Source organism: Phoca vitulina, unplaced genomic scaffold (genome assembly GCF_004348235.1).
Source record: "Phoca vitulina isolate PV1807 unplaced genomic scaffold, GSC_HSeal_1.0 scaffold11, whole genome shotgun sequence".
Classification (NCBI taxonomy): domain Eukaryota; kingdom Metazoa; phylum Chordata; class Mammalia; order Carnivora; family Phocidae; genus Phoca; species Phoca vitulina.
Genome location: NW_022589714.1, coordinates 39645073 through 39669597, shown reverse-complemented (window position 1 = coordinate 39669597; position 24525 = coordinate 39645073). Strand labels below are relative to the sequence as shown.

General features: G+C 55.9%; 1 protein-coding gene across 8 annotated transcripts; it reads left to right on the top strand.

The window, feature by feature from the left end:
- On the top strand, positions 1-24525 carry TJAP1 (tight junction associated protein 1). 8 transcript variants are annotated; one of them, XM_032409765.1, is made up of 12 exons: positions 1-54; positions 9411-9547; positions 9640-9768; positions 16460-16557; positions 17293-17418; positions 19236-19264; positions 20029-20190; positions 20449-20515; positions 20774-20803; positions 21575-21682; positions 21786-21869; positions 22556-24525. In XM_032409765.1, the coding sequence occupies exons 5-12, from the start codon at positions 17320-17322 to the stop codon at positions 23645-23647; spliced, it is 1671 nt and encodes a 556-aa protein (XP_032265656.1). In that variant the 5' UTR covers positions 1-54; positions 9411-9547; positions 9640-9768; positions 16460-16557; positions 17293-17319; the 3' UTR covers positions 23648-24525. The 8 variants fall into 8 exon arrangements, with proteins under 8 accessions (XP_032265656.1, XP_032265655.1, XP_032265659.1 ...); XM_032409768.1 differs by lacking the exon at positions 9411-9547 and adding an exon at positions 559-651 and having other exon boundaries at positions 9-54; positions 17296-17418; XM_032409761.1 differs by lacking the exon at positions 9411-9547 and adding an exon at positions 559-651 and having other exon boundaries at positions 9-54.

Below are 24525 nucleotides of genomic sequence, written 5' to 3'. Positions count from 1 at the left end.
CCGGCCTGCCCCGCGGCAAGATGGCGGCGTGAAGGCAGCGGGCAGCGGCAGAAAGTTTGTTGTGGGATTGGAGTAGTCGGCCGGGAGGCTAGAGTTGGGGGGGATCGTGGGGACACTTTCGCGGAGTAGGGGCGGAGGAGGGACTAGCTCCGGGGTTAAGAAGAAGAAATGGGATGTTGGAAGGTTGGAGGTGGGGAGAAAAAAAGAGGGAGATGGGGCGGAGGGGAGGGGGCCTAGGATCCAGCGGCGGCCCTGGGGGAGGGGTCCATGGCGGGGGGAGCACAAGTAGGTTTGCAGGCCCTGGAAAAGCAGTCACAAATTGGAGAGGAATTTCTAAACCGAGAGTAAAGAAGCCTGGAGCTTGTGGCCGAGCCCCGACTGTACTGGGCCGGTAGGAAAGAGGTCTTTCCCATGGAGGAGGATAGTGGGGAGGGGGGGAAGAGAGACCTGGAGGATGCTGGGCACGTTTGGTATGGAGGAAACTAAAGCATCAGATGACCCTTCTGCAGACTTAGATCAGCCTTTCCAGAGTTCCTATAGCATCTGCCCCAATTTCAGCTGAAGACTCAGGGGCCCCAGGGACTGGAAGAAATCACAGTACCTGCTTGGAAAGAAGAGGTAGCGACCTGCCCGAGCTCAACCCCAGAGCGGGTAAGGTGGCCTCCAATGACAGGCTGGCATGCTCCCTGCAAGCAGGATGCATGGGCTCAGAGTGATACCGAGAAACATTTAATCTGAAAAGGGCTCTCTTCTATAGCTGTTGCCCTTTGCCTGTGGTCTGTAAGTTAGTGTTCTGTTCAGATTGCACACTGATTTTTGAGAATTGGGTGTAGCATTGAGCCTTGTGTGCCGTCACCTGTACAAGTGAACACGGCCAAGGGCCTAGAGATGGGCTGAAAGTGCTTTAACACATCCCTGTCACAAGCAGTTTCCTACATGCTCACTGTATCTTTTTCGGTCTCCCCATCACATCTTCAGTTTGGCATCCTACCTGAAGTAGAGATTTGTGGGTGACAGATGGGGGGGGGAGTCATGAGAAAAAGTCTGCATTCTGTCACCAACTCCTGAATTCACTCTTGCAGCAGGTCTCCTCCTTTTGAGCTTTCTTTTGGTAAGAAAGGCTCATTAGTGTTTCTTTGGGGTTGTGGATTTGGTGGGTAGGTGGGGTCAGTGGAGGAGGAAAAGCAGGTTGAGGTTAGGGAGAAGAAACCCAGATCAGTTTATGGTAAGGGGTTGAGTTGACTGGTGTAAGGCTCTGGGAATATTTATTGTATCACTCTCTGTCTCTGAGATCCCTGATATTTGAGAACTGCTTTACAGTCTGGATCAGTGTGGTGATGGGAGGAAAGGGTGGTACACCTTTTCTAATAGCTTTCTTCTCTTCCTTTGTATTGTCCCCGTCCAACCACATTAAAAAAAAATAATAATAATCAGTTTCACTAACCAAACTAAGCATGGCTTAAGAGATAGTGGATTTGGGGTTAGAGAAAAGGAAAGGGGTTTGGAGCCGCAAAGTGCAGTGCATACGGTCCTCACTTCCTTTGATGCCCTGTGGTTATGCCCAAGCCAGATTTGGGGGCAGGCTTTTTACAGAAGCTTGTTTCATGACTGGCCTCTACTCCATGATTGGATTGGGAGGTCTAGTTTGATCTAGGACTCCTCACAACCATCTCCTGCTCCCTGACTGCGCCCCCCCCAAAAGGCTTGTTATAGACCAACCCAAATCACTGTTACTAGGCCAGCTTCAATACCTTCAGGTATCAGAAAAACTGATGTTATTTAGCTATGACTCTAGAAGGTTGGGAGCTTTCTCTTCCTGAGGACAATTTGTGGATGCCTCCTTAGAGTTGTAATCAGCAAGGGCAGTGTGGGGAGCACACATAGGGGTTAAGAGCACTGATTCTGGAGGCAGAATTCCTAGTTCAACTTCTGGCTTTGCTATTTGTAGCTCTGTGACCTTTAGAAATTGTATAGCTGTCTTTGCCTCAGCTTTCTCATCACTCAAATGGAGATGGTAAGAGTACCCATCTCATAAGGTTGTTGTGAGGGTTAAATAAATTAATACATTGATGTATTTAGAACAGTGACTGACACTCCATACATAATTGGTGTTACTGTGCTGGTCAGATCTCAGCACTAACTTCTTCATGATTGAACCTGGTGTCTCTCTGTGGAGGCCCTGTACTGGTTTGAGCTTCTGTCTTGATGTTAGAGAGATAGGCACAGCTTTTGAATAGTATAGATTTTGCATGTAGTGAGAACATCTTTGTTAAACTGTTTAAACTGATGTTAAAATGCCCATGATTTCCTGTTTGAAGTTGTGAGGTTTTAGAGTTATCTTTGTAGTTGAGCTATAACAATAGTAGTGCTTATTGAGCACATTCTGTGTCTGGCACTGTTGTAAGTGCTTTAAATGTATTAACTAATTTAAATTTTTAAAAAGATTTTATTTATTTATTTGACAGAGAGATAGCGAGAGCAGGAACACAAGCAGGGGTAGTGGGAGAGGGAGAAGCAGGCTTCCCGCCGAGCAGGGAGCCCAATGCAGGGCTCCATCCCAGGACCCTGGGATCATGACCTGAGCTGAAGGCAGATGCTTAACAACTGAGCCACCCAGGCGCCCCAATTTCATTTTTATAACAACCCTACAAGCAAATACTTCCATTGTCCCCATTTTACAGATGAGTAAATAGAGGTACAGAGTGGTTAATTTGTTCAAGGTCACCCAGCTAGTAAGGGGCAGAGCTGAGATTTGAACTCAGACTATCTGGCTTCAGCAATTGAGCTTCCTTTTTTTTTTTGATTTGGTATGAAATTAACTCTTTATTAAATATGCCTGGTGGCAATTTGTATCTCTTGTTTATTTGTCATGATGATTAGATTGTAGTAAACTTTTTTGATTTATTTAAAAACTGTTTTAGGAGCTGAGCTCTTCATCACAGCTCTCCCCTTCTCAGATATAAAAACTGGTGCAGGGACTGTGGGAGGGAGCCCACTGCCCTGTTAGCCAAATCTGGACTCTCTCTTCATGATTCAGCTTGGTGACTGCCCTTTGGAAAACCTTGGACCTGGGTTGGGTGAGTGGACTGACATGAAGATCCACCCTTAGCATACATTAAGGGGGTGTGTGTGTGTATTAATGTAGACATAAATAAAAGGCTCATTTCTGACTTTACTGATTACTGACAGGAACAGCTGAAGTAGCCATAGTGTTAAATTCATAGACAATCTGGATGTCATCTTTGTTTTAAAAATAGCAGGTGGCAAACTACACAAAAAAACCACAATAGGTGGCATTTTAAGCAGTGCCGGCCCTCCAGCTTGAGGGGAAAGTGGAAAACAGATGTGCTTCTGCGGAAGCTCCTGTGGTCTATCAAGGAAGGTCCTGGCCTGGCGCTTGCCAGTCTCTTTCTCTTTAGCCAAGCCGGAAGCCCACATGCAGGCTGGGGGCAGAGGTGTGCCCATGGTTTGATTGACTGGCTTTCCTTTGCCCTGCACTTAAGAATCACTCTTCCCCTCCTTCTGAGTCACGTCCTGTCTATTTAACACACCCTCAGGGCCCATCTTTTTCTTTAGTAAATGACTCTCTACCTGGCCATCAGAGTAGGCACGCGTCTGATGTCTGAGCAGATTTCAGAGGAATAGGGGGCTCAGGACTTAGGGCTCTTTCTGGGAATTCCGAGCCAGCCTTCGAATGACCTTTTTCTACTTGTGGCACATGAGATTTTGAAAGTTAGTATCTGTCAGTGTCTGTTCCCGTCCGCCAATAACTGAGGAGCCATATGTTGTCAGGATAATGTACTTTATCTCGATTTGTGCTGCAGTCAGCATGCTGAAACGTGTCATCTCCATAAAGTACACCTTTGTGTTTTGGTAGAAGTCCTTAGACTTTCTGGATTCAGGTCTCCTTTTAGCAGATGATTGAACTGCAGGCTGAAGCTGATAGATTTGGATCCGGTTCTCTGCCTTTACTGTTCTGGTTTTGTTGTTCACAAAGTCCATTTCTTCTCTTAACACCCCTTATTCAAGTGTAATCTTTGCATCTAATCCCTTCACCTTTTCCTCACCGCCATATTCTGAGTGCCAGGGACCTCTGGGTAAACCCGGCCTTCGTCTCTCACCTGGATTCAGCCTCTTCTTTTTTTTTTTTTTTTAAGATTTTATTTATTTATTTGACATAGAGTGAGAGAGAGAGAGAGCACAAGCGGGCGAAGGGTCAGAAGGAGAGGGAGAAGTAGACTCCCCTGCTGAGCAGGGAGCCCAAAGTGGGGCTTGATCCCAGGACCTCGGGCAGCCGAAGGCAGCTGCCCAACCAACTGAGCCACCCAGGCGCCCCACAGATTAACAGCTCTGTGAGCTTATTCTCTCTAGCTTCTGGGCCTTTGCACTTGCCAGCCCTGCTGTTTGGAATGCTCTGCCCCCTCCACCCTTTACCTACCTTTTTGTCCTTTATTTATTTATTTATTTATTTATTTATTTTAGAGATTTGTTTTTTTTTTTTTTTTTTTTTTTTGAGAGAGAGAGTGAGAGAGAGAGAGAGCACAAGAGGGGGGAGTGGGAGAGGGAGAAGCAGACTCCCTGCCGAGCAGGGAGCCCGATGCGGGACTCGATCCCGGGACTCCAGGATCATGACCTGAGCCGAAGGCAGTCGCTTAACCAACTGAGCCACCCAGGCGCCCCATAGAGATTTTATTTTTAAGTAGTCTCTACACCCAGTGTGGGGCTCGAACTACAACCCCAAGATCAAGAGTCGCATGCTCTACCGACTGAGCCAGTCAGGAGCCCCACCAACCTCTTTGTCCTTTGGTCTCAGTTTAAATGTCTCTTAATTTGGGGTCCCCACTCCTTTTGTGCCTTTCCTCTGTGCTGCTGTGTTAAGACTTAGGCTGCGTTGTAATTGTCTATTTACTTGTCTGACTCTCCCGTGACTGTAAGTGCGCTGATAACAGGGACCATGTCTTAATCATTATTGTATTCTACCCTTTAGGATAGTGCAAGGCACTGAATAGGCACTTTATGATGCGGTGGGGCATATAGAATGCATGAAATGTGGTGGGGAATCTCTCCCCATTTCAGTCTGACTTCCAGGCTGCTGTGAGAATTGTCTTCCAATGAGCAGCCTCAGTTCTGGCATTTACCATGTTTTATGGTGATTTCTCTGTTTACTTGCTGGCCTCTTTCACTGAGCTGACCCTCTGTAGAGGAGAGACCCTCCCTGGCCATGGGATGAGGTGGGGGGCGGATGGGGACTTGGGAGTGGGGTGAGCGGGGTGATAGAGTCTGATTTTGGAGCGAGGCTGACCTGGTTGAATCTTGATTCTGCGACTTACCAGCTGTGTGACTCTGGACAAATTGCTTAGCTAGTAGGACTTTTGGTCTTGTCGCCTGTACAATGAGGGTGACGTTATCTTTTTTGTAGGAGTATCGAGCATTAGAGATAATGAGTTCATGGCGTGTAGCAGGGCACCTGTCATGTGAAGGATACTCAGTTAATATTTGCTTAGTAAATGAGTGTCATTCTGGAAAACACAATGAATAAGAAAAAGGCTTTGTTTTATTCAAGCTAGAATAAGCCTTTTGATCTCTGCCAGGTAGCCAGGAGCCTTTTTGAGGTGGGAGTAAAATTGGAAGAGTCTCTTTATAATGAAGCAATATAAAAGCTGAGACTAGGGACATTGTCAATGAGTAGCCTGTGCAAAATAGTTGATATTTCTCCCCATCTTTTGTGTTGTAATGACTCCTTTGATGGATCCCCTTTACGTGAGGTTGGCGGTGACCTTGGTGGCTATAGGTGGGGGTAGGTAAGTGGTAGATTTGTAATGTAGTTCAGGCTGTGGATGACTGGATGGGGTGTTTGAGGATTCATGTTCCCTGGTGTTTTATGGATTGAGAAATATTGGGTGAAGCTGATAGAACACATCTAGGCATTCAGGAAGCTGGACTTCTTGGCCCTAGTTTTCTTAGGGTTTTGATCTTGTGTCACAGAACAGGGCTTAACTCAGATGCTCCCCAGAAATAGGGCTGGTAGCTGGGAGTTCACTGTCCCTTCTTTGCCTTTTTGTTTTTAGTGTAGTTTATGGGGGTAGTTCTTAGGGCACCAGTTCCCAACAAACACCCGAGGAATGTGTCTCCAGAAGTCTAGACCTCTTAATTGTATAATGCCAGGTGTGCTCCAGTTTGAGTTTACAGTCCAGATGAGGAAGATAGGTTTGAGTTTTTCGGAGGGCAGCCTTCTCGTCTGGTCCTTGAACCCCTGCCCCAGCCAGCTGCCTCTCCTCTGGGCTCTCAAAGTATGTACCAAACTGTTTTTGCAAGTGGCTGTTAACCTGTCTCTCTCCCACTCGGGGCAAGATCTTTTAACTCGGGAAGCTTCTTAGAGGCCCTCCGTGGTAGGTGCTGAGCAGTCCTGGTTACTGTGTGACCCAAACCGGTCCTTCCTTCTTGAAACGAAAGCAGGTCGGACCTATCCTCTGAACTCTTAGGAAGCAAGGTCCTGCGTAAACAAAAGGTGAGAGAATTAGCGATAGCATTACTAGTTATTGTCTAGAGTTGAGTTAATGTGGTTCAGTGATCTTCCAGGTGCTTGGCTTCAGCTGTTTCCCTTTTTAGCCTTCTTATGTTCTAGGAACACATCCCTACGCCAGCAGTAGAGGTTAAAAGCAGAGGTGAAGCACACACCGGTATATTTTCTTGCTAACCACCATCTTCCAACAAGTCTGACTGCTGGCATCCTCTTTGTTACTCATTAAGTTCCTGTGAGTGCCCCATAACCTGCTTGCTTTTCTGGCCGTATTGCTCATTGTCTGGGTGTGCTCCCCGCTCACAGCCAGGACCCACTACAACGTTGTTAATGCCTACACGAGTCAAAAGGACGAGACAAGTAGCTGAAAGTGACGTGATGGGGTTTTCCCTGGGCTCTACCCCTTGCCCCTCGGTGTGGGAGTGCACGGAGCAGTGTGGCATATCTTTGCCGATGGCGTCTTGGCAGGGCTGGTTAGTTGCTTCGTATGTTCAGCCGATTTGAGAGGAGATGGGGTGAGGCCAGCAGGACGGGGTTGTGCTGTGTACATTTAGGCTTCAGAGGGGCTGAGTCTCCTGCACTGGCCGTGAGTGTGAGAGTGGGACCTCTCGTTAGTTACTATCTCGTAAGTGCCAGCTGTCTGCGAGGTGACCTTTAGAAGCTGGAAAGGACACGGCCCCCCATTTGTGAAGAGCTCTACTTTCCCAGTGAACTGTGGGGGGACCTCCCTGAGGGCGGGGCCGGGAAGTCAGTCTAGACTGTGCTGGCCTCGCGGTGCGCCTCACTCAGCTAACAGTAGCATAGAACGCTGGGTTTATCATTTGGGGTACTGAACAGGCCTCTGCACCTTCCCAGGTAAGCCCGCGCGGACTTCAGTCTCAGAAGCCTTGGAGGGCCTTTACATCAGGGCAGAATCGTCAGGGCTTTCCTGTGGCTCCCTAGAGGAGGCTGCTTTCCATGCTTTGCCCTGGGATTGGAAACAGAGTTCTATCCCAGTTCTGTCTGTGGTCTTGGGCAAGTCACTGGTCTTCTCTGTCCCTTCAGAATGGGAGAATCCACCTGTTCCATGGGCCTCACTGGGCCACAAGAATCCAAGGACATACAATGGAAGGCAAGTGCTTCCAGGATGGTAAAGCACAGTGCACACGGAGAGGTTTTGTCCGTTTGTCCAGGAATGCTGTTTTCATCATAAGCATAATATGTGTCCTTGCATAAAATACCAGCCATACAGAAACATATGCAAAAGAAAAAGTGAAAAGACCCCCCCCCCCCTTTCTTCCCCCACTGCTCCTGTCTAAGCCCCTTTCCTAGAGACAGGGAACTATCCTGTTTCCTTCTAATCATTTTTGTGTGCTTCTAGACATTCCTCATGTATCTCTTGTACTAAGAACACAACTCACTAGTAGTCCATGCTGTTCTTCAGCTTGCTCTCTTCACCTAACACTTTACCTGGGGTCAAGCAGCCCCTTTTGGAGCCTCCTTCCCAGCTCAGGGGCTTCCTCTGGGGCTGGGTCCTTGGGAGGGACGGAGAATCTTTACTAGAGGTTCTCGCCATACCAGGCCTGCTGATTATCTCTGAGGGGTGGTTTTTTATGCTGCGATGAAGTCGTCTGGCAGGAGTGCCCTGAGTGGGAATTGGGATGGTTCTAGACATGGCGTGGGCACCACCCCTTCCACCTCATAGGCGTTTCTCCCCGCTGCGCTTCTGGGCTCTGCGGCCGGGAAGAGAGTAAACTCACCTGATTTCTCAACCTCTGCTTCAGCGCACAGACAGTCCCTGGTTTCTGAAACCTTGGATTTACCTAGGTTACTTGCTGCTCTGTGTTTTGAAAGCAAACCAGACCTGGCTGGTGTTTTTCGGTTTTATTTGGGGGCAAGGATTCTGAAGGGAGCCTGTCAATGGCCATGAATTCTTAGCAGTCTAGGGAAGAGGTCAGAGCCTATAGGAAGAGTTGTTCTCTCTTCTCGGTGGTCATCTCCCCCTCCGGGGTCAGGCCTTGGCCTTTTGGGCTCTGGGGCTGTTGTCAGAGTACTACGGGGAACCCCGGGATTAGGCAGTTGGGAATGATAAACCTAGGCTTCGGAGGTGGACCAGGCCCCCATGTGGTGCCCGGGTGGTCGCTGTTCTCCCTCCACCCTGAGTCGTCATTTCATCCACAGGGCTTTCCAGACAGAAGAGGAATCCTTCTGGTTTTTCCTTGCCAACATGCTGCCCTCTCTGAGCACAAGCAGTACTTGCTGCTATATTTGCTGTAGGTCTCCTCTCCTGCCGCTCCAGGGGTCACATCTTGTGGGGTTTCTGGGACTCCGCCACTGCGGCTCCATTTGTCTTGAGATCTCTAAGCCACGGGGGGTCACTTCCCCTAGGGTGGTTCTGGAGGCTTTGGGAGAGATGTTTTCTGCTGTTCCCTCTCTGGTAACTGCTCGTTCTGAGCGGGTGGCATGGTCACTGCTGGGTGCGTGAGGAGCCTGGCTGCAGCATGGCCTTTATCCTTGCTCTCTGGGCTCCTCTGGGGCCAGCTCCCTGGGAAGTGCCATCCCCCTGGTCTGTCGGAAACTGAAAGGTGGCACCGTGCCACCCCTTCCCACGGCTGGCCCAGCTCTGGGCCAGGTCACACACTGCCCCATTGTATGGTGCCTTCGATGCGCTTCTTGTCGCAGCCTCTGATCCCCGCGCCAGTCCTCTCCTGGCCCCTTGCCTCGGAGCCTGGGGGAGGTGGCAGGGTGGGCTCTGCTCGCACAGGCCCGGGGTGGGTGGCCACAGCAGCTGTGGCCTGCTTTGTTCTGACAATCCCGCTTTCGGAGCTGTGGTGCGGCCTGGCAGCGGTGTCCAGGGAGAAGGCAAGGCAGGGGAGCGGCCCTCTGGCAGCGGTGCCCCCTTCCCCCACAGCTCTCCTCTCTGCGCTGACCAACCAGACAGCCCTGTCACCTGGGGTCAGCCAGCTGGACTCACTGGTTGGCAGGGGGCGTGCTGCCCTTCCGCCTGGCATGATCTGTGGATGGGAGAAGGCCCCCGAGGGTCTAGTGGTAAGTCTGGAGGAGCTTCCCCTGTCAGAAGAGCCCAGTGTGTACCCTCAGGCATCTTGCAGCTTGGCATTCCTTCTGCTCTCTCTTTGCAGCTCCGGAGTCGGGCTGCTCTCAACCAAGCTGTCTGTTTATATGGAGTGCCTGGAGGGCGTCTGCCATGAGTCTGTCGCTAACCGTGCTAACCAGGAGAGCTGGCTGGTTGGGCAGAAGACACTAACCCTGTGAGTCTGACCTGGGCCAGCTAACCTGCCCTGGGGGTACCGCCAGCAGTCACCCCCCCACCCTCCCCCAGCCAGCCTGGCTGCCTCCTCCCCTTAGCTTACCTCGTGCCTCCTCTGTTCTCTTGCCCTCACTGCTGCCTCTCCATCTTCCCAGCCTCCTTGCTGTGGTGTGTGTGTGTGTGTGTGTAGGGGGGATATGTGTCTTCTCTAAGGCCGAGAGAGGGGGATTTCCTATGCACAGACGCCTGCCCATCTGCCAGCCTGCTGCTGGCTTCTGCCGACCCCAAGCTCCCCTCAGTCAGTACCGTGCTGCCTAGCTCTCCCTGAAAACGATTGGTTAGAGTTTCTGTTCAATCTGCTCTCAGCATTGTGGAATTTGAGACTTATCTCGCAGTGACCATGCTCTGTTTCACACCTCAGAGACAGATGGAGCCAGAGTGGGAGGGGAGTTTTCTTCTTGACTGGATAGTTGCTTCCCTTTGTCAAGTGGGGAAGACTGAATGGTGTCCCCATTATTCTCACCCCAGGATAATCATTTAGGATCAACTGCAAGGTTCTCCTTAAGGTTGGTGGGGGGGATTGAGGAAAACCGTGGCCTGGTTGTGGGAAACTCCCTGGGCAGAGAGTGAAGCTGAAAGGTAGAGTCTGGAACCAGGTACTCACCTGAGATGTAGCTCATGGCACCCGTTGCTCTGGTAGGTGGAGTGGGTGGAGTTTGGCCCCCCACCGCCTTCCATGTGTGGAGCTTCAGGTGGACTTTAACCGAGAAGAGCTGGAAAGGCACCTCTGCCAGAGCAGGCGGGCCCTAGCTTTGGACTGCACAGTGGGCCTGGGAGAGGCCTTGGCCTCAGACTGGGAGACTGGTGAACAGCCTGCCATAGAGAAGCTCCCGCCAGACTCCCTTCTCCTTCCAGGGTTGGAAAGGGGATAGCAGGAAGGCCGATTGCTCGGGGCTCCCTGGTGTTCTGCACAGGTCACTCCTTAGACAGCCTATCTGGCTCCAGCCTCTGGAGTCAGTGCCGTACTGGCTAGGCTGGGTGGGGGGACTTGGGATCCGAAGGCCCTCTGGGTGGGCTGTTTCCCTTGGGCCGGGAGGGAGAAGCAGGGAGCTTCCTGCTAGTATGGGGTGTGAGAGGGTGTAAGGGCTGCCTGGATGTGTAGGGACCCTGAGTCGGGAGTAGTAAGCTGGACGGGTGCCTGGTGGCTGGGCTCTGACCAGGAAAACAAGAGGGGCCTGCAGCGGCCCTTACCTTGCCTTTCCTTAGGCGATGGCATGGGGACTACTGTCAAGTGCTGGTTGATCTTGGGGACTTTTGTCCCTCCCTTTGTTTAGGGGAGGTTCCTTGGATCATCATCAATAGTTGTCTTCAGTCCCTTTGTTCCTGTCAGGTGTTTGCTTGAGTGAGAGGCCAGCTGGATAGACTTGAGGTATTTGCTCAGGTGGGAGCCAGGTGAGTTCTCGAAGGTCCCCAGCACTAGTTTGGAGTCCTCAGGCTTACTCTGGGGCAGAATAATTCCCACCCACTTTTTAAAAACCTGTCAGTCGGTACCGCTTAGAGCAGGCAGGGGGCCAGGTCAGGGCCGCAGGCAGCTTGGCCCAAGAGGGTGAGGTTGTACTTGCCCAGAGGGGTGGCGGGCATGGCTGCTGGAGGGGCAGCAGGGCTGGTCTGGGCACAGCCTGGCATCTCCCAGCCTAGTCATCGGCCCAGAGCAGAGCCTGCCCAGGCCCCACCCCATGCTCTGCTGGCTGCTTGCCTGCCACGCGCCCAGGATTGCTGAGGGCTTTGCTCATGTACCTCAGGAACAGCTGCGTGCCGGAAACTGGGGGCCGGCAGCAAGCAGGAGGGGCACCCGGGGGGCGATGTGGGGGAGGGCTGAACCCAGCCAGCTTTGGTGGGGTGGGCTCGCCGTGCCGGGGGAGAGGGGCTGTATTAATGGTGGTTGGGGGGGGGCTCCTTGCAGGCAATCTCCAGGGCCTCTGCTGGGTCGCCTGGCTACAGGGCTGGCCCTTGCAGGGTGATGGTTCGTGTTTCTTGGGCCTCAGTTGGATGCAGACCCTGAATTTCAGAGTCTTGAGAGGCAGCCAGGCTTGTATGGGAGGAGCGTGCCCTGCCCCCGAAGGCGCAGCTTCCTCCAGGCCCGCGGAGTTCAGGCTCTCTATCCAGGGCTTACAGCTGAGGATGATTCCCACAGAGGAGGCACTAGGTCCTGTGTGACCAGACATTCACGTTTTAGCCATTGATGAGCGGCTTTAGGAAGGGCCTGTGTTTATTTTTGTTACTTATTTGTGTCGTGCTGGGTTCCACGGGGGAATTAAGGCAGCGTAAAACACAGCTGGAGTGTTCTGGAAAAGGGCCGGTTTCCTTTCATTCTTAAAGTGGTAGTGATTGCTAATTGAGTGATTTTGTTTGACTTTCTTCAGGTGAATGAGGAAGCGCTTTAATGATTTTTGTGGTGATGTGGGGCCCCTCCCTGATGGTCCCTCACTTGCTTGAATCGGTGACAGCTGTGAGAAGAAAGGCATATCAGTAGGTTCGGAAATGGTCTGAGACCAGATAAACTGTTGGGGCCATAATTTCTTACAGAGTGTGGGTGATGTGGGGAGCAGGGGAGGCAGCCGGGCTCCCTAGGGCAAGGCAGGGGAACCGGGGCGGGTGGAGTGAGGTCGTAGAGCAGGACTTGGGCAGCTGGAGACCTCCGTGGGGGCAGACTGAAGTGTGAAAAGCCACGGAGCCACACCCATTTTGGTTTCACTCCCGTCTCCTTCCGCAGGGGCAACGCTGGAGGCTCGGACCTCCCCTCCTCTCCTGAACCTTTGACTTTGCCCTGGGCAGACCCACAGAAAAGATGGCAGAAGGAAGTGAGAGGGCGCCCTGAGCTCTTGGGCTTGAACCTTCTTGCTGACACCTACTGTGGGTGTCTGCAGAGAGTGGGAGTGAGGATATATAGTTTGGGGAAAATCTGAATTCTGAAGGTTTCTCCTTACCCTGCTCCATCTCTAGCAGCGGTGACCCCTGACCGTGGTGGCAGCCCCGGGTCACATCCGGGCACTTACCCACAAAAGGGAGCAGGTGTGAGTCCCATCTCCTGGGTAAAGAGGGATGCTTGGCAAATTTTTTTGTCCTTTGATTAAAGGCTTCTGCCCAGTCAACGTCCGGCGCACATTTTTCCTTATATCTGTCTCTGACTACACTCTGTGCTCAGCTGTTCAGTGGGTTCACAGTGCAGGTTTGCTGTGCGTGCTGAGTCCCATTTCTAATGAAAGTAGACTTTGTTCTCTGGAGGCAGCTAATCGTGCCCCATGGGCTGTAATCAGGGAGAAGGTATTTAATACAGGGCAGGCGGCAACAGGCGGCCTGCACTGACTGGCAGATTGCAACATGGCAATTAGGAAGCTCTCACCCCCCTCTTCACCCCAGCAGAGCCCGAGGAGGCTCTCCTCTGAACGGAGTTTGAGTGAGTGAAGAATGAATGCTATGCAGAGGAGGAGTGAGTGAAGAATGAATGCTATGCAGAGGAGGAACGGGGAGGCGGCGCTCGGGGGGCGGGGGCTTGAGGAGAGCCCCTTTCCCTTTGCTTTCCCTTCTCCAGGCTGCTCTGCGTGTCTCCCTCAGGCACTGCTGACCTGGGTCAGCCAGAGGTTTTCATCTAGGCCTCAGCCTTTCTCCCCATGCACAGCTGTCGTAGTGCAGACCCAGCGGGTGATCTGGTAGCCCCACATCCCGAGTCCTCTGCCCCAAGTTCCTTGAAGCTCAGGTAGTTTGGGGTGAGGGGTGGGAGTGGGATTCTTCTTGGTCAATTTTTAGACCTTCCAAAAGACCATTTTCTTGGAGGTGTCCTGGAGCCAGCTCAGCAGCCAGAGGCCAAGAGACCCCAAAGGCCGCTTGCTTGCTTATCCTGGCCCGTATCCCATTCTGAGTTACCCAGCTGCTTTCCCTGGGGACTTCTTCTTGACAGGGGTTTGGGAGCCCTCCTTGGGCTGAAACCACTCCAAGGCAACATGGGAATCTTTGGGTGAAAGAGACGTGGCCAGTAGAGGCCGCACCTGGTGGTTGGGTCTTGCCAGTGGGACTGCTCTGTTGTCTTGCAGCTCACCTTTTAGCTTCTCCTGGCTGTGGGCCTGGTGTCTAGCTGCTTCTCGCTTTGTTCTCCAGTGTCCCTGGCATGGCTCTCCCTCCGGGGTCTGTCCTGCCTTGCTGTGCTTCCAGTCAAGGACGGTGGCCTGTCAGGCCCATCGTATTCCTGTTCAGTGCTGGAATTGTCTCCCCGCTCTTCCCCCCCGCCCCCCGCCACTGTGGGCTGGATCTGGGGCACTTAGCGCATCTTAGGAGTTGGAGCTAGGGCCCCAACATGTACTGGTGTTTATGGACGTGGGGCAGGGAGTGAGAGTGAGACAGACTCTCCCTCCTGGGCTTGTGCTGGGGACACTGCAGGCTCTTTTGCAGACTGTCTCCCTAGTGGGCCTTGCCTTCTGTTTCCTTGGTTGGGAGTGGCTCCCTTCTTGTGGCTCTGATGTGTATGGAAAGAGTAGGCTCTGTCCAGGATAGATAACTGCCTGCCCTTGCTGGCACCATTCATCCCGGAGCGTCGTGTTTGCAGTACTCCCCCATCTCCCTGCTATAGCCACTTCCACACTGTCCCTCAGCAAGCCAGGTTATCTGGCCAGGAAAGCCCTGGGAGTATGTGGTGTGAGGCCAGGGAGTAGAGACTTGCCATCAGGGTGAGGCAGGATCTGTGACAAGTAGAGCTAGGGCTGCGGGGCATGGAGTGAAGGCCACTCTCCTTCAGGGAGGATCCCCAGGTACCTGAGCGTGCCTGTGTGCTCCCTGCATGCCCGCCTGCCATCCATTCAAGTGTCCTGGTACCTAGAGGCCAGAGTGGGTATTAGCAAGAATAGGGCTAAGGAAGAAAAGAGGCTGAGAATCGAGGGGGTCCAAAGCATGGCCTGCAGGGAGAAGGGGACTACTCAGCTGATGGGGGTACAGATGGGAAAGGGAGCAGGCCCAACTCTGGAGCTCCCCCCCCACCCGGATTTTGTAGAGGTTCTTGGCTTCCTGTATCTCTTATTCCACGTCTCTGGCTGTCGCCTTTTCTAACTCATGTACCCCGCACTTAACACCCTCAGACTATCAGCACCCAGCTATGCAGGCTGGCTTGGAACTTTCTGGGCCTCTCCCCCAGGCCATAGGAGCTCACACCCTGCGGCCCGCAGGAGGGGTAGCCCCGGGGAACCTGCGGGGGTGACTTGTTTGCTCCCCCACACCCCAGGAATGTGCTGTCCTTTTGGGCCCGCCCGGATTCCTGTGCAAGGAGTCAGCTCGACACAGCACACTGCTTGTGCCCTGTGGGGACATGTCCGCCTCACCATCAAAGGGGTGGAGGTTGGCGGCTCGTGCCTGCTGCCATGCCCCAGCTCCCCCCAGAACCCCAACCAGAGACCAGGCTGCCCAGACAGAGGAGGGAGGCTACTCCTGCTTGCCCACCTTCCCTACCCCCTCACCGTTCTTGCTGCCCCAGGCTCTGTTGGAATGTGACAGGAGTTGTGGCCAGGGCATGTCCCGACAGCAGGAACACATGCTTTAGCCCGCAAGGCTTCCCTCAGCCCCCAGCTCTGTTTAGGAGGATAGCGGCGGGAAGATTGCTTATGCCCGAAGCCACCTAAGGTTACTGCCTCCACGGGTCCCTGTGGTGGTTACTGCCCCCGTGCTGCGGCCCGGCTCATTACAGGGGGGGGGCAGAGCCCGGCAGGCCCAGAACCCGCCGGGGGCCTCCCAGGTCCCTCAGTCCGGCCCCCTGTGTGTGGAAGAGAGACCAGTGAGGGACTGAGCCGGGGCCACGCGGGGTGTCGAAGCAGCACAGCCCGGAGCCCAGTGTCTCAGCTCCCCAGGCTTGGGCCTTCTGCGCCAGGTTCTCAGCCTGGGTGCTGTCAACATGGTGTGCTGATAATTCTTCATCGCGGGGCGCTGTCCTGCGTGTGGCAGGATGTTCAGCAGCATCCCTGGCCTCTCCCCACTAGATGCCACTAGCTCTCCCCTCTGTTGTGACAGCTCTTCACACGTGGCCAGGGATCTGGGAGGGGGCAAGTGAGAGAGATGGGGGACCCCAAAATCACCCTCGCTGAGATTGCTCAATCATTGCTCTAACTGCTGCTTTTTCAGATTTTTCTCTCCTGTGCCTACCTTTCTTCGTTGCAAAGTCTGTGTAAAACCATTACACACGGAAGTAGTCTTTGGGCTCCTGGAAGCATTGCTAGGAACTTTTCCCAGCAGCTTCTCAGTCTCTACTAGGCTTTTTCCTGGTGTTTTCTGCAAGCCGTGCTCCCCAGATCTCTTAGTTTCCAGACTCTTGAGAGGCCTGGGAGATGAACAGGACAGATGTGGGGTAGGATAGGGACAGGACAGGACCAGACCTATTCCAGAATCAGGCATGTGGTAAGCTGAGGCCATGAGCACATACAAGACGTGCATGTGTGTCGTCTGGGCCTGTGACCGCCGCTTTCATGGAGAAAGGAGCCCCGTGCTTCTGGTCCTCTCCTGCCTCCACTGCTTTCCCCAGATTCCCTGGGCCGTGGCTTTTCTGCCTGGCTCTCCCTGGGGGGCTTCCCAGTCCTGGACTGGGTAGGCCGGCTGAGGGCACTGACAGACCCGCAGCTGACACCTGGTTTCCACTTTCTTTCCTTCTCCGGTTTCAGGAGCTGTTGGCTAGAGGAAGTGGAGGGGCCACGGGATGCGGAGAGCCGAGGGCTAACTGTGGGACAGCGGAACAGAGAGAGCTGCCGACAGTCAGACGGTATGTCCCTGGGGGGCCTGCACCCCTCCTTGGCCCCCTTCCGGAGAGGCTGGTGGGCCAGGGGGCAGGCAGGTGGCCCCTCGTGGTGGGGGCTGGTGAAAAGAGAGTGGTGGAGGCCAGAGAGGCTTGGCCTTCAGGACTCTCAAGCTGGGAGGACCCCCCCGAGGTGCCTGGGTTGGGGGAGCATCTTCAAACCCTTACTTTCTGGTTACTGGGGGTGTTTTTGTTTGTTTGCTTTCTGGGGTTTTTCTGAGCTCACACATACGGAACGTCTCCTAAGTACCAGGTAACTGTGGTTAGTGGCTTATGTAATCTTCACAACAGGTCTATGAAATTGGTGCTCTCCTCATCCCCAGTGTAGAGTTAAGGAGACCGATGGAGAGGGAACAATTTTTCCCTCTGAGGCACTTTTGTAAGCCCACAGAGGTGAACAGTGGGCCGCTCTTAGATACCTTGTCCCACTCCTAGGCTGTAGTCCACTCTTCCTGGTGCCCAAGCTGTGGGCCTTGCCTTTCCCACCCATCTGGTCGCATTGGGCCCTTGTCCCCTCCAGCACTCCCCTGACCCATGGGCACTGATACACCAGAGTCCAGGTTTCTAATGACCCCAGCAATGGCCCAGGCCTGTCTGTGTGCCCGGTGGCTCCTACATATGTCCCTTTTACTGGCCTTTTTCCCTCAGTCCAGGGGCCTCTTGCCCACTCTCTGAGCCTCCTCCTCCCCGGCTTCCCCACAGCAGGTTGAGGAGCCCTCGCCTCCCAGAATGACCAGTGCGGCACCTGCTAAGAAACCGTACCGTAAGGCACCCCCTGAGCACCGGGAGTTGCGGCTGGAGGTCCCAGGATCCCGGCCGGAGCAGGAGGTCAGAAGACTCGTACTCCTACCCTGGCTGGCAGATGCACGCCCCTGAGGCTGGGGGTCTGACTGACGTCTCCCGCCCGAGGGGGCTTCTGGGCCCCTGAGCGGGGGTGTGAGTGGGGCTTTGCTGAGTTACGCTTGGGGGCTCCTAGCTGCAGCCCCGCTGGTGGCGGCCGTGCAGGCTTACAGGACGGCTGTGAGCACATGTCCCCACGTCAGGGAACCCCAGAGTCTTTATGGCTCAACGGAAATGCTCCCAGGCAGTATTGTTTTTCCTGCAAGAGGCAGCCCACCAGACTGAGGGGGTCCTCACACGCAGGAGGCTGGGACTGTGTGGAGGAGGTGGTGCTCCGGCTTCTTCCCACCAGGACAGCTGTTCTGTGCTGTCCCCGGAAGTCCGGCCCTTCCTCCAGCTCTGCCTGGCCTGGCTAACATTTGGGAGGGACACACTCCCCGCCAGGAGCTGGGTTAGGTTCTTAGGAGGCCTTTGGGCCACTGTGAAACAGTCTCCAAACTGGCTGTCCTCCCTCATTCGGTTTCCTCTCAGGAGGACGTGAGTGTTGCAGTCAGTTCACCTTGTCCCCACCCTGTTGCCGCGCATAGAGCACGTTTACAGAACTCGAGAGAGCCTCCAGACCCGCTGAGCATCAGGTGTACCATGGTCCGCTCTGGTCCAATTCAGGGCAGGGATGCCGGGACTTGCCCGTTTTCAGTTCAGGGAACATACAGTAAGAAGGCCAGGTATTGTGCTAGGTGCCATCCTGTGGGCATTCCCTTGGTTTTGTAGATGAGGACACTAAGGCTCAGCAAGGTTAGTACAAGCAGAGTGTGGTAGAATGGGATAAAATCCAGGTGTCCTCGGCTCTACAGCCCATGGTCCGGGCCACCCACCTCATTTTCCGGCCTGTGATCGGCATTCTGAAGCAGTCAGCTCCATTTGGAGTGGGCCTCTTGACGTTTCCCTGCTCTGTGGCTGGCTGAGCTCTGGCTCTTGGGCTGTGACCAGCGTGGGGGCTTCGGGAGGATGGGGCAGGAGGCTCCAAGCAGGATAAGGATAAGACACGTCACTCCTCTCAGTTAGGACTAGACCAGAGGCTCTTCCTTTTTTTTTTTTTTTTTATGATTTTATTTTTTTATTTGAGAGGTAATGAGAGGGAGGGAGAGCACATGGGGGGGGGGGGGGGGGCAGAGAGAGAAACATACTCCCCGCCGAGCAGGGAGCCCGATGTGGGACTCGATCCCGGGACTCCAGGATCATGACCTGAGCCGAAGGCAGTCGCCTAACCAACTGAGCCACCCAGGCGCCCCCAGAGGCTCTTTCATCCATGTTCTTGTTCCTTCTGAGCCCCTGGAAGGGCCTGATTCTGCCCCATCTTCCTCCAGGGGCCAGGAGGGCTTTGTCAGAGCTCAGAACCCTACTGTAGCTCACTTGGCTTCTTCACTTCTCTGGAAGGTCTCTGTCATGCCTGCAGGGCTCACTAGGAGCCCAGGGAACAGCTGGGAGGCTCTCTTTATCCCTGGGAAATGCAGCGTGGGTACCAGGACTCATTTGCAACTTGCTCTAGAATTATGAGAGGGGTTGGAAGTGGTGTGGGTAAGGGTGAATGTTGGAAGGGGTTCTTGAACCTTCTGGTTGGCATGGGAGAGAGTGATCTAGGCTTGTCCAGGCGTTACTGGATTGCCTGCATCTAACGGGGCCCACTTCTGTGAGATTGTTTGGGCTTCAGAAATAGCCCTTTCCAGGGCTCTTTGGGGGGTGAGCAAGCAGCGTGGGCCAGTGGTCTAGGGCTGAGCCTCAAGCTTCCATTCTTTTGTGCCCAGGAACCCCTGACTGATGCGGAGAGGATGAAGTGAGTATCTGCTGCCCGAGAGCCTGCCCTGCTTTACCTCAGCACTTCCCTCTTAGCTCCAGGCAAGGCTGTTGGTACCACCGGGGCTTTTCATTGGATTAGGTAGAAGTAAAGGTTGGGTGGGGTATTTAGGGACTCTGGGAGGAGGCTTGATGTGGATGTTCCTTCTGGAAAGAGTTTTTGTTCCATGGGCTCCAAGAGAACCTGGAACCGAGGAGGTGGGTGCTCGGAGGGGCCTGCTCTTGCCAGGGAGCCCTTCCCCAGCTCCTGGCCCTCCTGTACCAGCTGCCTCCCTCCAGCCCTTTCTGTCAGCCCCGTCAGGCCTTTGGAAAGGAGGTCAGTGCCGGGCTGGGTTTCTGAGAGACTAATCATGGAGCAGCCTGATTGTGTGGTGGGGAAACTGGAGCTGGAGGGCGTGGTGGCCGGCTGGCTTAGGCTGTAACCAGAGACAGACTGGGGAGTCTTACCCCCACACCAGTTCTGTCTTCTCATTCTTCTTCGCGGGTGGGGGTGGATTCTACCATCCCCTCTGCTCCCCGCCCCCCGGCTGCCCCCAAGCTGGGCTGTGTTCTCAGGGCCAGCAGGCGTATGGAATCTGCTGCCCCACACTCAGACTCCTTCTCAGGGAGTCCCTTGCCCCGCCCCGCGTTGCCTGTGCTCATGTCATACCTACTCCTTCAAGCTTCTTGAGCCCAGCCTGGGGTTCCAGGGCTGGCCCATCTTAATGTGGATGCCCCTCTGCCCTTGACCCCTCACCCCGCCAGGCTCTTGCAGCAGGAGAATGAGGAGCTCCGTCGCCGCCTGGCCTCGGCCACCAGGCGCACCGAGGCCCTGGAGCGTGAGCTGGAAATCGGGCAGGACTGCTTGGAGCTGGAGCTGGGCCAGAGCCGCGAGGAGCTGGACAAGTTTAAGGACAAGTTCCGCAGGTGTGGAAACGAGGGGCCAGGCATCCATGCACGCATACACACGCGCGCGCACACACACACCCCCCCCCCCCCCCCCCCCCCGCCTGCCCTGTTCATAGGAGGTTAGCGGGATGAGGCCTCAGAGATCATCTGATTCTGATGGGGAAACCGAAGCCCTGGGAGGAGAATGACCTGCCCCACATCCCATATCAGGGAGGGGCTGAGGAGGGCCGGAAGAGCAGATCTTGACCCAGGGGTCCGCCTTGTGTTCCTCCACAGGCTTCAGAACAGCTACACGGCTTCTCAGAGGACCAACCAGGAGCTGGAGGACAAGCTGCACACGCTGGTAATCTCTCCGGGCCGGGGGGTGGGGCGGGGCATGGGGGCACTTTGGCTGGCACTGTGCTCACAGCATAGCAGGGGGCTGGGACTTGCCTGGGGAGTGCCACTGTGCCCTGGGGCTTGGGAAGGGGGCGGGACAGTGGCGGGCAAGGGACCGCAGTGTGTGCTGTGCGAGTCGGGACTGTCTTAGTGCTCACACTGTTTCTCTTCTCTCCCGTCTTCCCCTCACGCTGCCGCCGCCGCCGCCGCCCTCTCCTGGCAGGCCTCTCTTAGCCACAGCTGGATCTTTGCAGTTGCGTCTGAGTTTGTGTGTTTTCTCCCTTGCCCTGGCCTCCTCCTCAGCTGAGATCTGGGGTTGCTGGGGCCCCGGCCCTTTGCCTCTGCCCCCTGCTTCCCTCCTCCTTACGTGAGGCCCGCTCGGTACAGTACCTCCCTCCTGGGGGACAGCTGCGGAGCTGGCTCTTGGCTCGGGCAGAGGTTCTGGTTGATGTCACCACTGAACACTCACGGCTTCTCGGCTGTGGTGGCAACAAGCCCAAGCCATTTGGCCGGGGGCGGGGGGGCGGGGAGCGGGGTGAAGGGGCGCCAGTCCCTGAACTGAAGATCAGAGGGCTGCTGCTGAGCCCGCTGCTCCCTCCTGGCTCAACTAGATAATCTCACAGGCGCCCCCAGCTGCCACCCAGCCCCATCCCTCCTCCCTCTTCCTAGCCTGAGCCTGGAAAGCGCTCCACACGTAGGCTTTGGCCCCTGGGTTTGCACACTTACTCCTTCTCAGGTCCGGCTGCCTGACCTGCCGTGTAGAGCCCCTTGATGGACGGCTCTCGTATGGCCTCTCTCCGGGCCCCCCGTGGCAGCAGGTCTTGTTCAGAAAGCCCCCACCCCACAGCCAGCCCGGAGAACAGGAGAGGTGGCTGGTCTCCTTCTGTCTGTCCATCGTCTGTCTGTTCCGTCCGCCTTGGCTGCCCCAGCACCTGTGGCTTCCTGTGTCTCTGGGCTGGGAGGAGGCGAAGGGGAGGAAGGCCGCCGGGGCGGGGGCGAGGTTCACATGAGTTTTGTGCCTCAGATCAAGAAGGCTGAGATGGATAGGAAGACGCTGGACTGGGAGATCGTGGAGCTGACCAATAAGCTGCTGGACGCCAAGAACACCATCAACAAGCTGGAGGAACTCAACGTACGTGCGCCACGGGGCCCCTCCCGCCTGCGGCTGCCTCGGCCCCGGCGCAGCCCCGCTGCCTGGAGCGCGGCCGCCCAGTGACCCCCGCCTGTGTCTGCAGGAGCGGTACCGGCTCGACTGCAACCTGGCTGTGCAGCTCCTCAAGTGCAACAAGTCCCACTTCCGCAGCCACAAGCTCGCCGATGTGAGCCGAACGGCGTCCCTGCCGGCGCGAGCCCCGCCCCCTTAGGACTCCTCTCGCTCGGGGTTTGATACCTCACTCTGTCCTGCCTCCACTCCCCCTTTCTGCTTCGCCTTCCCCTCGCCTGCATGTCTCCTCTCAAGTCAGTCGGCTCTGCCGCTGGTCGGTGTGCGTGCGCTGTTGGGGCCATCGCTAGGGCGGCATTTCTGGAACAGAGACAGGGAGGCGCCCCGTTTCGGGGTCCCGTGGCGGAAGGTGGGGGTGGCCATCAGCTGTAAGCGTATGGAGAGGGGATTAGGCCCAACTGACCGCCTTCCCCCAGGAGGCAAACTCTGGGCCCGAGGCTGATGGGGTGTGTGGAAGGAGCGGAGGCTGGCCCGAGGCCAATGGCCGTACCCGCCCTCAGACTTCCGTCTGGTTTGGGCCGAAGCCGCAGCTGAGGTGGGGGGAGGGGGCGTTTGAGAGCGCGTGGCCCTTAGGGCTCTGGGACCGCATGCTGGGTGTGTTCCTCAGACTCTTCAAGTCGGTTCGCCCCTGCCGAGCGTCAGAGGGTCTGTGCAATGAGGCTGTCCCCCGGCCTGGTGGGAGACCCGCGCGGTGCTGCCCGGGCGGGCGCGGGGGCCGTTGTTTCTGCTCTGAGGCTGGGAGCCTTCATGTCTCTCTTCCCTTCTCCCGCTCTTTTGCCCCAGCTGCCCTGTGAGCTCCAGGACATGGTCCGGAAACACCTGCACAGTGGTCAAGAAGCTGCCGGCCCGGGCCCCGGCCTGGCCCCGGGGGCCGTGGTGCCCACGTCGGTCATTGCCCGAGTGTTAGAGAAGCCGGAGTCTCTGCTGCTCAATTCGGCGCAGTCGGGCAGTGCCGGGCGCCCCTTGGCTGAGGATGTCTTTGTGCACGTGGACATGAGTGGGGGTGGCCCGGGTGACCCAGCCAGTCCCCCGGCCCCTGGCAGCCCCCCCCCGCAACCCAATGGAGAATGCCGCCCTCTGGGCACTGCTGGGGCCTCCCCAGAGGAGGAGGTGCCCCTGCCAGCCTTCGAGAAGCTGAGCCCCTACCCCACCCCATCCCCACCACACCCGCTGTATCCCGGCCGCAAGGTAATAGAGTTCTCGGAGGATAAGGTGCGAATCCCCCGCAACAGCCCCCTGCCCAACTGCACTTATGCTACCCGCCAGGCCATTTCCTTGAGCCTGGTGGAGGAGGGCGGGGAGCGGGCCCGCCCCAGCCCAGTGCCCAGCAGCCCCGCCTCGGCCCAGGCCTCGCCCCTCCACGAGCCCAGCCCTCTCCCCCCGGCTCGCAGCGCCCCAGCCAGCTCTGCCGGCTCGGAGGAGGACCTGCTCGCCAGCTGGCAGCGGGCGTTCGTGGACCGCACCCCGCCCCCGGCCGCTGTGGCCCAGCGCACAGCCTTTGGACGCGATGCACTCCCTGACCTGCAGCGCCATTTCGCTGTGAGCCCCACTGACGGAGATGAGGAGGTTCTGGCACCTTCTTCCCCACCTGGTGAGAGTGGGCTTTTGCTGCCCATGGAAGCTGACTGTGGCCCTCCCAGGGAGGAGGAGGAAGAGCTGAACCTGCCCGTCAGCCCTGAGGAAGAACGCCGGAGTCTGCTGGCCGGTGATGATGGCACAGAGGAGGGGCCTGTGGCTTCCCACGCCGAGGGCAGGGCCTGGGCGCTCCCCAGCCCCAGCCGCCCCCAGCGCAGCCCCAAGAGGATGGGGGTGCACCACCTGCACCGCAAGGACAGCCTGACGCAGGCCCAGGAGCAGGGCAACCTGCTCAACTAGGGCCCTCGCCGCCTTCCTGCCGCCGCCGCCCCCTGGAGCCCTCCTCCCGCAGGCCGCCGGCTCTGCTCCTCGTGCGGGGCGGGGGCGGGGGCAGGGGCAGGGCCGGCCACCCCGGGCCTTTTAGCTGCAGTGACTGTGACTGGCACCAGCTTGCCTCGTAGTTTGTCCCTTTTTTCTTGGCATATGTACTCCCCAAAGGTAACCTGCAGCTGGGGCTCAAGACCCTCCTTCCGGTCAGCCCAAATTGGGCTGTTCTGGGGTGCTGAGGGGTCTGTTACATCAGTGTTCATCCTCCATCTCCCTTTCATACCCACAAATTGTTTTCTTGTTTGTTTTCTGGGGGTGGGAGGGGGGCGTCGTTGGGATTATTAACCTCTAATTTCTGTTTTCTGCCTGCTTTCCTCCCCTCAAGTCCTCTGCACGAGCTGTTGCCTTCAAGGGGCCTTTGGGGGATGAGCGAGAGGACTCACTCAGGGCTCGCCTCCGCTGTGTCCATCCTCCCTCTGGAAGGGAGGAGAGGGGGGGATTCAGGGGCCTCAAGCTGGGCTCTAGGTGAGGCCCGGCCCCCTCCCAACCTTGGCTCTAGACTGTTATTCCCAGCTTTGGGAAGTTTTCACATCGATGACTATTTTAAAATTAAAATTATTTTACTGATACGGCCTAATTTGTCTATTACTGATTTTCCTTGTGCCGTTCTCCTCCCCGTTCTTGAGCGTTCCCAGCCTTAGCCAAGTTCTGGTCTTCGCTGCCGCGCCCTGCCTGGGCTGTCTGGCCACAGAGCAGCAGGCAGTGGGGAAGGGTACCTCAAGTAACCTCGGCAGGGCCCCCGGGTCTCTCCTCCAGGCGGGGTCCACTCTCACCTCTGGACGTGAGCTCTT

Bases quoted from the DNA above. Each gene is read 5' to 3' on its own strand.
- TJAP1 (XM_032409765.1), top strand. From the start codon at position 17,320: ATGACCAGTGCGGCACCTGCTAAGAAACCGTACCGTAAGGCACCCCCT. The intron at 19,265-20,028 runs GTGAGTATCTGC...TCACCCCGCCAG, and splicing joins ACTGATGCGGAGAGGATGAA to GCTCTTGCAGCAGGAGAATG. The intron at 21,870-22,555 runs GTGAGCCGAACG...CTTTTGCCCCAG, and splicing joins GCAGCCACAAGCTCGCCGAT to CTGCCCTGTGAGCTCCAGGA.